This window comes from Leucopleurus acutus (assembly GCF_964270905.1).
Source record: "Leucopleurus acutus genome assembly, chromosome: 15".
Classification (NCBI taxonomy): Eukaryota; Metazoa; Chordata; class Mammalia; order Artiodactyla; family Delphinidae; genus Leucopleurus; species Leucopleurus acutus.
In genome coordinates this window covers 18,686,267-18,698,719 of record NC_139157.1, presented here as the reverse complement: position 1 = coordinate 18,698,719, position 12,453 = coordinate 18,686,267, and the positions used below count along the sequence as shown (strand labels likewise).

The 12,453-nt window shown below is 35.5% G+C and overlaps 1 protein-coding gene across 1 annotated transcript in view; it reads left to right on the top strand.

Moving 5' to 3' along the window:
- The window catches only part of ADGB (androglobin), a gene marked incomplete at its 5' end in the record, with an annotated part of 169,910 nt that overhangs the window by 78,444 nt on the left and 79,013 nt on the right, over positions 1–12,453 (top strand). The window contains 3 exons of the mRNA XM_082855604.1: positions 2,081–2,255; positions 5,141–5,231; positions 10,149–10,278. Of these exons, the coding sequence (XP_082711730.1) occupies positions 2,081–2,255; positions 5,141–5,231; positions 10,149–10,278 (396 nt within the window). The remainder of the gene's footprint in view (positions 1–2,080; positions 2,256–5,140; positions 5,232–10,148; positions 10,279–12,453) is intronic.

The following is a 12,453-nucleotide window of genomic DNA, read 5'->3' as shown; positions in this document are numbered from 1 at the left end:
GTCTTACATAATGAATTATTCAAAAATATTTCTTGAAGGCCTATTCAGTATTTCACTAGAATGTTTCACTATTCTAAATTTCTCTCTGTCCCTAATTCTAATCTAAGGAAATTTGTGCCCCTTGAACAAAGTTTCTCAATATCAAACTATAACTATTATTAATAGCATTACTTTATGTCATTCAGAAGTATTGTGTAGTATGTTGGAAATAAAACGAAGTAAGAGAAACTGGCTTACATACCTTACATCAAGCTAGTACTTTTGTGGATTATTCAAACAATACAATAGGTGAAAATACCATACTTAATTATTTGACACAATATGTTACATTTTCTAAATGCCTTAAATAGTTTTATTTTCTGATGCTCTGCAGCTCAAAAAAGAAAGCAAACAGACTACAATTGTGATTGCAATTGTAAGAAGGAGTTGAGATGTGTAGACCAAATTTTTGAACGGTAAACTATCTGGGAATTATTCAACTTATAAATACTACTTTGGATATTATTTAAATGTAAATTTTACAGTAATGTATTTTTATTACTATACCGAGACATTAACTTATTGAATAACAGCAATGTATTCTTCCATAAATTCTTATTGGAAAGGGTTCCTTTCAGGTGTTGGGAAACTTCTAAAATTTGACAGAGTTAAAGTTTAGCCTTTATAGCATCTATACAAAAAAGGTTTAGCCTTTATAGCATCTATGAAAAAAAAATTTTAAGCCACTCTAAGGCATAATTCCAGGGGTTTCTGAATTTTTCAGTGAATTGTTAACATTCACAGATGGGATAAAGGGGATGTGGCATTTTCCTCTCCTTTAAATTAGGCCTTTTTTTAAAAAAAAAACACAAAAACATTGAAGTGCTTTCCTCTTTATTTCACATACTTATAATGCTTTTAAGTGGCTCTACTGGACTTAATAATGCAGATAAACTCTTTCTTACAATTATTAATTATTACCATCATAATTAATCTCTGGATTCAGGAAGAACTATTCTAGCTCAGGGATACCCCCGCCTATTTTGTGCCTCAACTATAGATTGAGCTACAGTTTGAGCTATAGAAAAACAGCCCCAACAGCAAGGCATGTTGTAGCTGAGGCAATAATTTAGAATAGGCTAAAAGGTGGGTTTCTGATCCCAATTTAAATGACTGCTTTATAAATTTACATTTTCAAACATTGCTATTTGCATAGAAATCAATGATGCAAAATCACTAGGAAGAAAAACAGTTACTGGCAAAACTGACTTTAAGGTAGTTAATATTTTATTTTACTTTAAATGTTTCAACATTTAGACCGTGAACATGAGAATCTGACTACAGTGTACATTACTTTAACTTTCACATACTTTTTGATTACTTATGGCATATTTCAGCCATCAGTCAGTAACTGAATTTCTACTTAAATCTTATCCTGAATTGTTCCAAAGCCAAGTGGCTTCAGCAGATCTGAACCGTCAAATATGGAAAGCATCTGCCTGGGAAACGACTTGATCTGGCAGGACACAGGGCAGCCTCTACCCTCTGTCCTTCTGTGAATGCCTCCATTGTCAGGCGTGATCATGAGGATTTCGTGTGGGCGGAGCCTGAGGACACTGTAGACAAGGCAACCGCTTACCCTCATGGACCTGACGCCTAAAGGCAGTGGGTTTTTTTGAACACTATGTAGCAATTGCTGGTGCTTAAAAAACAAACTAACAAAGACTTTACATGTTAAGGACTGCATCAAAGCTTTAACCTATAAAGATAGTAGTTTATTAATTTTGGACCAAAACTGATATACTAAGACTTCTGCAATCTCATAGAATCTTAAACTCTTAGAACTGAAAAGTGGCTTCTGGTTCTAGTCTCTCATTTTGTAAATAAGGAAAGGGGGCCCCAGATAACTTAAAAGATGGAAAGAAATACAAAGAGTAATAGTGCTTATGTTAAGGGATGTAGAAATACGGGTGGTTATTTTTTTTCTTATTACCACTATGTCTCTCTAGTGGTGACAGTATTTTTATAATGACGAAAAGTATTATCTGAAGTGCATGAAGCAAATACAAGAATCCTTTTAAATCTGCCTTCTACCTTTTAGGCTGATTCTGCTGAGAAGCTTAGGGAATATGGGCTTTCTCATACCTGTAGCCATCCTGTGCTGGTGACAAGAACTAGGTCTTGCCCCCTTATAGCACCACCAAAACTACCTCCTATACCTCCGTGGAAACTCCTTCGTCAAAAAAAGGAAACTGTTATAACAGATGAAGCTCAAGGTATGAATCATATTGTCTGAAAATCTTATTAACATTTCTCTCTATGAAGTTCTAATAGTTTCATTTGTATTGAGATACATATCAAGGCAAACAACTCAACATTACAGTTAAAACCTTCATTTAATTTTATGTCCGAATTTTATGTCTTTAAAGGATTAATTCTGCACATCTCAGACGCCAAGCAGTTTGGTTTTCATGTCTAAACTGGCCAGATATATAAAGGCCATTCTTTGGGTGATGGCATTGTGATTTTATAACTGTGATAAAAAAGTGGTTTGTAGTAAATAACACAGAAGGTTAAATAGCATATACGTTAGACCACTGGTGTGAATTTCTAACGTGGGCAACATTCTACAGTGCCCTGTAGGACATAATCTTTGAATTGACTGATTTCTGTTTGAAACTCCTATAGGAATAGGACTTTTACCCTGGGCTGGTTCCTGTGTCAGTGTTGTCATGTAGCCACAGTGAATGGCAGTTGTGCTCAGAAATACACAGGTTCACACAGGTTGAGAATGGGGCAGGGAGACTGTTCCCACCTTGTTCTTATTCTCACCTTTTATTTCTAAATTCCTCATAATCCATGTCTAATTCTTCGCTCCTTCAATCATTTTCTCGACAAGTCTTCATTTTTACTCCGTTTTCCATGAGCACCACGTTTGAATGGAAGAGAGACCAAGATGGCGAGAGAAGAAATGAGCAAGACCATAAATGAAAAACCAGGAGAGGGGATTAGAAAAGAAGAATAATTAAAACACTACGGCTGAGAGGAAAACCTTAATTTGTTTATATTAAGTCAACATAAACATATGGCCTTTCCGTAGCTAGTTTATACTTGCGATTTTTAATGAAGGGTGATAGAGAATCGTGGTGCTATGGTCTACATATGTGTATGTGTGTATATATATTTCCCATTCCGAAAAGTTTAAATTATCTTTGTTCAAAAACAGCTTTTTTTGTTATCTTTTTTGTGTTCGTTTCCTTGCTTTCGCATTTTCTTCCTTTGTCTTTTCCAGTACCTCAGTATCTTCTAATTGTATCCATCCAGTAACAGGTCATCCCATTCTAGAAGTTATTGCATTAGGGTTCACAGGCGTGTCCTTGAATGAACAATGAAGACAAAGCCATGATGAACATACCTAGTTTACTAAAGGCATCCCCGAGAAGCATATAAATAAGCTTTAAGTGGCTGGGCTCATGAACCATGGCTTGTACCCTTATTGATGGTGCTTGCTGTGGCTTCTGCTACCAATTCAAGTGTTGCTGATCCTTCAGTGCAGGGGAGAGGAACCATATCTCAGTCACAGGGTAATACGTAAGTCTCGTTGGTACTCAGGATCCTAAAACCGCATTAGCCACAGAGATTGGAGTATTCACCTGTTCCTTGCCTCCTACTTCCAACCATAATTTACACGTTTTTAAGATATAAATAACAACTGTTAACCATGTAATTTTCCTCACATTTGCTTTCTGCCTACGTTTAAACAACCAGTACAGCTGGTGGCAAAGATTTTCTAGCACAACATGTTTTATCCTGGCCAGAAAAGAACAAAGATTAAAGAAATATCTGGTTTAGATATACAGGAGAAATGGTCAGTTCATCTCTTTTTTTTTTTTATTAGACTTGTCTGCCTCTCTCCCTCCTGCTTGATTATTTCAGTTACTTCCTTACATTCCTTGAGTTTCTGCAACAGGCTGCTTGTGCCACCAAAGTGCCAACTGTTGCTTTGGATTCCAAGAACTTTCCAGTTTCCTCCCTCCCTCCTTCCCTTCCCTCCTTCCTTCCTATCTTCTTCTGTCTTTCCAACCAAAGATCAGCATTCACATGATGCTTGAAAGAAAATCTTTTACTACTGAATGCTATATTTTAGTTAAATGCATAGAGCCACACAACCGTTCTTCATTCAGAACATCAGGAATAGCTGAATGAAAGGAAAAATATTGAACATTCAGCTACTTCCTGATTTTGACATTGACTGTTGTGTAATTCTGTGTAATTTGATAGCTCCATTGTAAGCTGGGAAAGAAAACCTACGGATTGATGGGATTCCATAACCGCAGTGTCCTGCTTTGAGGCTCACCACATCATTGTCTTTCTTCTCTCTATTGGATTTAATATTTAAAGTGAAATTAAGAGGAAACAGAGAGAGAGAGAGAGAGAGATCAGTATAGAGGTTATCACAGAACAAGCACAGAGAAGTCATGTGCACTGTGTCATAGTCTCACTTCTCTTCGTCCTGTGGTCATCCTTTCTACTGCTATAGGAGCTTATTTAAAATAATTATACCTAATGTTTAATTTCAATGTTCACCGTGTTAGTGCATGGGTTGTGTGCTATATCCATTGAGAATTTACATCTGTGTTAGCTTCAGATGTCTTTAGGAATACCCACAACATTTTTCTTGACTACTGCTTTCTTTTCTACTTATGACCTTTACTTTGTTACATTTTCTGTTCTTCCACTATCTCCATGTATTAGTCCACATTTTTTTCATGTCTTGAGCAATTGTGTTGTAGAGGTTAACTAAAAGAACACATTTTTAGCAAAAGACTTTTATAGAAAGTCTTTTGTGTATGTGAAATAGCAGCAAATGCCAAGTAATAACTCTAGAAGACATTGCTGACTTTCTCCCTTGAGACTTCATTGTTTCACGTTGTAAATCTGGAAAGCAACTGAGAAGTAGACTAAAGAAATCTCATATTGGTAGGATCTATAAAGTCCTTTTTAATACAAAACTTTATGTATCGTAGTACATTTCTATTTAACTCTATTGAAGTTTGCTGGGTAAATAGTTAATCTAATCAGTACTGCATTAAATGTCAAATTTTACATATAATCTTGGAAAATTTTAAAAAAGTACATCACACTACCTTTTTCTTTTTAGAATTAGTAGTAAAGAAGCCTGACCAGTTTCTTGAGATTTCAAGTCCGTTTCTGAATTATAGAATGACTCCATTTACAATCCCAACAGAAACGTAAGTATAGAACATTCTTTCCCATGAATTCATCTTGTTAACAGATGAAGCATTTTGTGATTTGTGCAGTTAAAAATGTATCCCTTGGTGACAAATGTATGAAAGTTTGTGTCAATGCACTGATCATAGGAAAATAAAATTTTTAGGTACTATTTCACAGTAATAAACAGTTAAGATAAATTTTGAATTGGTCGAAATGAGGCCTAAATATGTCTGGCTTTACAGTTTTGGCTTCTGTTTCAGAACAACACAGTATTTTGTTATACTTTAAAAATTAGCACTGGGGAATGTTTCTGGTTATTACCTGATAATTAAATCACAAGATCAAATGATTGTCATAAAAACCTGGGAGATGAAGTCTGTCACTCTTAGAGGAGAAAAAAAGAGCTAACTAAATACAACAGCAAAGACAATGAAGAAGAAAAAGGAGGAAGGGGAGGAAGAATCCAAATTTACTAATATTTGAATGTGACAATAGGGGTAGAAATAAAAATTATCATCCTGGGTCTAACATTTTTAATGAGTTCACAGTGGTGAAAAGGAAGTCCACAGATAGCAATAATGAGAAGGAATAGTGGGTGATACGATTATTACCACTAAAAGTGTGGTGATTTGTTATGAAGCAATTGACAACTAACACATGAATATATACATAATCAAGGATTATCAAAACTATTCTTTAAATTTGTGCAGTTAAATGTACTTCAATAATCCCTCAAAGTTGTAAAATATAAAAATAAATACTAGTATTTAAAATGGTTAAAAAAAAATAGGGATTCTAGAACCAAGGAATGTAATGACTGAAATTTTAGAATTCAGTGGATGTGTTTAATCACAGATAAGATACAGCAAAAAAAAGACAATTAGCAAAGTGGAAAATAGGTCAAAAGATAATATCCAGACTGAAGTATGGTGACCCAAAAAAAAAAAATGAGGAAAAGTATAATAAAAGACATGTAAGAAAAGTTGAAAAAGACCAACATACTTGCAAGTGGGTCTCAGAAGTAGAGGAGAGTTTGGGGATAATCATGAAATAAAAATATAATGGCCAAAATTATCCCAAAAGTTAAGAAAAATCAAGTCAAGATTCAGCAAGTTCTGAAAAAAAGTCAAGTAATGTAAATGCGGAGAAAACTGCAGCTAGATAATCATAGTAAAACCATAGACAAACATAATACAATAATAGATAGATATAAAGCAAAAGAAATACTGCAAAAAAATCAGCATGGATAAATGTCACACACAAACATATTAGACCAAAGAAATCTGGTATGAAAAGTATATAGTTTAATTATTCTATTAATATAGATTTTAAAAAGAAAAGAAAAAGCAACATATGGTGTTGGAAGTCTTGATAGTGGTTACCTGTGGCGAGGAGTGCTAGCTGTGATTGGGAAGCACGTCTGGCAGGGTTTGTGGAGTGCTGGTAATATTAGTATCTCTTGATCTGAATCTGAATATCTCTTGATCTGATATGGCCATATTTACTTGGTGATTTTTCAGCAAGTTTTACATTTATGATGTGTGTACTTTTTTGAATTTTTTTTAAACTTTACTAGAACATCATTAAAATTTTTGAATGGCTTATAGGTCACAAATATAATGACAATTAGATGTGTTTCATCCTCCTCTTGGATATATTAAAATCCACGATAAGAATATAAGCTGATGGGGCTTCCCTGGTGGTGCAGTGGTTGAGAATCTGCCTGCTAATGCAGGGGACACGGGTTCGAGCCCTGGTCTGGGAGGATCCCACATGTCGCGGAGCAACTAGGCCCGTGAGCCACAACTGCTTAGCCTGCGCGTCTGGAGCCTGTGCTTCGCAGCAAGAAAGGCTGCAATAGTGAGAGGCCCACGCACCACGATGAAGAGTGGCCCCCGCTTGCCACAACTAGAGAAAGCCCTCGCACAGAAACGAAGACCCAACACAGCAAAAATAAATTAATTAATTAATAAACTCCTACCCACAACATCTTAAAAAAAAAAAAAGAATATAAGCTGATGAATAAAAGCAATCAAAATTTAGATCAGAATTCTGTTCATTGTACTGTCCTACTTTTAGAGCTTCTTTACATCATAGCCTGTTAATTTAAATTTTATGGACTCTAGTTAAGTTGAAAATATTAGAAACATTATTCAAATGTTTTAACTTAAGGCTCCTGCAGTTCTATGCATCAACGATTAAACACTGAAAAGTGGGTGAAGAGGGACCCCCTAGGCAGCACTGGTAGACAAACATGGCATTTAGCCATGTCAAGCTTTATAAACAGAAGAAACAATTTGCTGCTTCTTTGGTTTTAAAAATTTGTTCTGTTATGTATTTGCAAATCTAGTTTTCCTCAAACTTTCATTTTAACTTATAAAAAATCTTATTTTATACATAAATTATTAATTTCTATAAAAGTTTTAAATAAATTTAGTTAGCTGAATTTAAACATTTTAAATTGCATTTACAACCGTACTATATATTATTTTTGCTTTAAGTAATTCTTGAAAAGCCAAAAATCATCATAAATAAAATCTTGCCGAGGGCTTCCCTGGTGGCGCAGTGGTTGAGAGTCCGCCTGCCGATGCAGGGGACACGAGTTCGTGCCCCGTTCTGGGAAGATCCCACATGCCGCGGAGTGACTGGGCCCCTGAGCCATGGCCGCTGAGCCTGCGCGTCCGGAGCCTGTGCTCCGCAACGGGAGAGGCCACAACAGTGAGAGGCCCGCGTACCACTAAAAAAAAAAAAAAAAAAAAAAAAAAATCTTGCCAATTATATAAATCATCATTAAAAGTTCAAATAATCAAAATGTTTTTTGGTAAACTTGGTTTTTCCTATGTACACTACTGGTTTTTACAAACCAAAATTTTCTTATACCTATAACTTAATTATAAACCTAAAATTAAATATAAAGCTACACATTGTATAGCCTAATTTGTTGGATTATGTAACATGCTACACTTCTTTCACCTGTTACAAATACAAAATACCACATAAAGACAGAATTTTCTTAAACTTAACATAAAAATACTAATGCTTTATACTTTTTCCAATTAATTTTATAGTTAGTGTTATCCACTAAGATGATGATTTTACCATATTCCAAATAACTTCTGATTATCTCTTAGCTTACTGAGATTGCATATTACTCAAATATTTTGCGGATTGTATGAACCAGAGCTGCATACCACCAGGACAAATTTTCTCAGGATTCAAACTGTCACACGCAGGCTTCTAGAATCCCTATGCCAAGAGAGACCACAAATGCGTTGGTTTCATAACCTGAACTTCCGACATTGACTCTCTTACTTAATTTTCGTATGCTTTCTTTCAGCGTTTTTACCTAATTAAGTTGCATGAAATTCTTTAACCCAGGTCTAGGTGACTTCAACACTTGATTGGATTCAATCAAGTGATTGGATTCAGTGAACTAATCTATCCACTGCTTGAACCTGTTATGAATTCCCTAGTATATCCATTTTATCTGGCAGAGCCCAAAGCAAAAATATGTGAATGGCATTTCCTTGCACCTGACTGCTGGACAGAGTTCTCAGGTCAGCATAAGAGCAAGCCGGTTTTTTGGCCAGCCTTGGAGAATGAGTGCTACACAATTGCCTTTCCTTGGAACACTGTCACTGTAGTAACAACATGCCCGGTTTGCCCAGTCCTGGCTCCTGGCCTTGTTTTAGAGAATCAGAGCCTCACAGATATGTTTGTGCTACCCTCTAGTGGCAGTTTCAGAGACACTTAGCTTGAGGTGAACCAAGTTTTACAGAACACTAGCAAGGAAAAATCCAAAAGTATGGGAAGTTCTGTATACATGAAATTTAATACTATCTTTGAAAGACCTAATATATTTGTACTATAACAAATATCTTTTTATTGTACCCATAAACTTCTAGCTGTGGCAACACTGATTTGGGGTCATGTCAGCAATAACTTGAAAGAAAATACTGTACGCTTGGGTAGCTAGTATAAATATCACAGTTGTAAACGTAAGGGCTCAACATGCATCATTAAATTTTTGACTCTAAGCCCTATTTCACTGCTACATTACTCTGATACTTAATTAAATCACTTCTAAATGCCAGGTTCCTATGTGTTCTGATCATCAACATTCAAAGATGGCCACCATAGCTTTAAAATAAATAGCGTTCCAGAAAAGTTTTACACCATTGCAGTGACTGATAGAGAATATTGCTCCAGTAGTATATATAGCAATTAAATATTTTTTAACATGAAGCAAAAGAAATTACTGGTTGTAAAGTAATGAGAATGATAAAATGAAAAAAATCAGAACTTCCTATTGTTGACCAAACATCACTATGCAACGGAATATTATTCAGCCATTCAAAAAGAAGGAAATCTTGCCATTTTTGTGACAACATAGATGGACCCTGAGGACATCTCAAGTGAAATAAGTCATACAGAGAAAGACAAATACCATATGATCCCACTTATACGTGGAATCTAAAAAAGACAGACAAGCAAACGTACTCACACATACAGAGTACAGGAGAACAGACTGATGACTGCCAGAGGCAAGGCATGGGGGTGGATGAAACGGGTGATGGGGGTCAAAAAGTACAAACTTCCAGTGGTAAAATAAGTAAGTCCTGGGGCTATAATGTGTAGCATGGTGACTATAGTTAATAATACTGGGTTGTATATTTGAAAGTTACTAAGAGAGTGGACGTTAAACGTTCTCATCACAAGGAAAAAAAATTGTAACTGTGTGTGGTGACCTACGTTAACTAGAATAGTGGTGATCATTTTGCCATATATACAAATATTGACTCATTATGTTGTATACCTGAAACTAATATAATTTTATATGTCAAGTATATCTCAGTAAAAGCTGCAGTTATTTATTAGTAGCTTTAAACAAGAGATTAAGATAACAGAAGTTTTTTTTCTTTTTTTTCCATTAGTCATTTTGTACGAACTTTGATTAAGAAAGGGGTGCTTCCAGGATCTGGTTTATCTTCCCTTACTGAAAATGATGAAACTACAACCGTTAGCCAGACAGACTTAAGTCAATTGACAAGAACTATGTCTCAGGTAACTATGTTACTCTTATTATTAGCCTGATTCTTAACTATAACAAATTTTTTTCTTAAATTGTGAAATATATTATACATAAATGCATTTGAGCAGAATAAAGAATACTGAAACTAAACTTCTTACGTACCCATCTTCTAGATTAGAAAGTGGAATATTCACCTCTCATAGATGTCTCCTGTGTTCTCTTTTTTTTGGGAGTGTGCACTGCATGGCATGTGGGATCTTAGTTCCCCAACCAGGGATTGAACCCGTGCCCCCTGCAGTGGAAGCACAGTCTTAAACACTGGACCACCAGGGAAGTTCCACATGTGTCTCTTCTGAATTGTATCTCCTATCTGCCATACAAGGTCTGGTATTTGTCAACTGCACACTCTTCTAATTTTGTCAGTTATGTACACGTTTATGAACAATATATAGCTTGGTTTCATTGTCATCCTCATTTTATTTTTGTGGGCTCTTGTATTAATTCTTCTGGGATTTCTTAATGTTGCTTATGAGATTTGTCTCTTTTGCCACATGTTACAGTTCATTTATTTCACTGGCCAAAGGTATTTAATACATAACTAGTCTACCATTTAAAAACATCTTTCACAGTGTTAATGGCTACATTCATTGCTTTTTGTTTCTTGCTATTGCAAGCAGTGGTACCATGACTCATCTTGACTGTCCCTGTACACACACGCAAGAGTTTCTGTAGTTCCAGGGTTTGTGAACTTTTATGTGTTATGTCTCCCTTTGTCAATTTTCTAAAACACATGATGAATACAATTTATCTCTTTCTGCATATGAGCTGAGTATTGGCAACAGGGAACAGTGGAAAGCAGAACCGCTGTCTGGGTTAGCACCGTGTGAACATACAACTTCACGATTTGGTGGTTGAAGGTATACTAAAGGATAGCTCCCAGATAGTTGGGCAGTTCAGGTTACAAGAATGTCTGTAGACAGGAAGATGTGACCACATGGAATCTGACAATGGGCCTAATAACTGCTGTAACTTCAAGCATATGTGACATTTTGGATTTTGCAACAACTCTAATATAATGTAAAATATTGTGATTTTTTTCATGGATAAAGTCACAGTTATTGCCAATAACACTGTAGCTACTCACCTGCATTGATAAATTGAAAACTGAAGAAAACTGAATGCTGAACTTCAGCTAAAGATGAAAATAATCTTTCAAGCAGCCATGTTCATGGATTCCTAAAATCTAACCATGGGCCCCAGTGGATACTAGCCTAGGAAGCTCCGTTCTAGGATATGAATCTGGGAGCATCACTGATGGGTAATAGGACATTCACCTTTTAACCTTACAATAAAATGCACTGGATGAGAATTTTCTCTGCACCACATTCTGGCCAACCCATATATTGTCTGATGTTTCAACTTCTGTCAGTGTGGTAGGTGGGAAAGGGTTTTAATGCATAATATATTTGCATGTTCAAAAATAAAATTATAAGGCACACATCAAGAATTCTTGTTTCCATGTAAGTACTTCTCCCACTTTCAACTGCTTTGCCCTCTGTAGGACACTTTCAGGGTGTCTTTATGTAAATATAAAGAAACACACAATATTCCACCTTTTTCTACTCAAAACTTAATGAAATTTTTAAAAGTTTTTACTTAGTAAATACTGGAGATAATTTCACTATGCCTAAAGAGCGTCTTTATTCTTAAAGTCACATACTCTTTCATTATGTGAATGAACCATAGTTGATTTCTACCAACCTCTATAAATGGTGTAAGATACATTGGAGGGCAGAGAATCACATGCAGGTAAACACATTTTTTAGAATTAGTTGAAAAGGAGAGACTAACAGATGAGAAATCTTGCAAGAAGAATGAATAGACTTAAACATTGTTAAACTTTTTTTCTTAATTTCAAAGTATTGTATGCAATAGTTTTAAAGAGTCAAAAGTTACCAAAAAGATAATCATAAAATAACCAACCTGTATTACCCCTCCTCATTCTTTAGCCTTCCTCCCCAGAGTCAGTCACTTTTATTTAAGCGTTTCTTCTGCTATGTGTCTCCATATATCTAAGTAGCAGAGGCTTTATGAAGGCAGAGATCTTGATCTTTTATCATATATTGTTTCTCCCTCAGCACCTGCAAAGATGCCTAGCACATGACAGACACTGTTACGTATTTGTTGAATGGCTGAATTCCATTCTT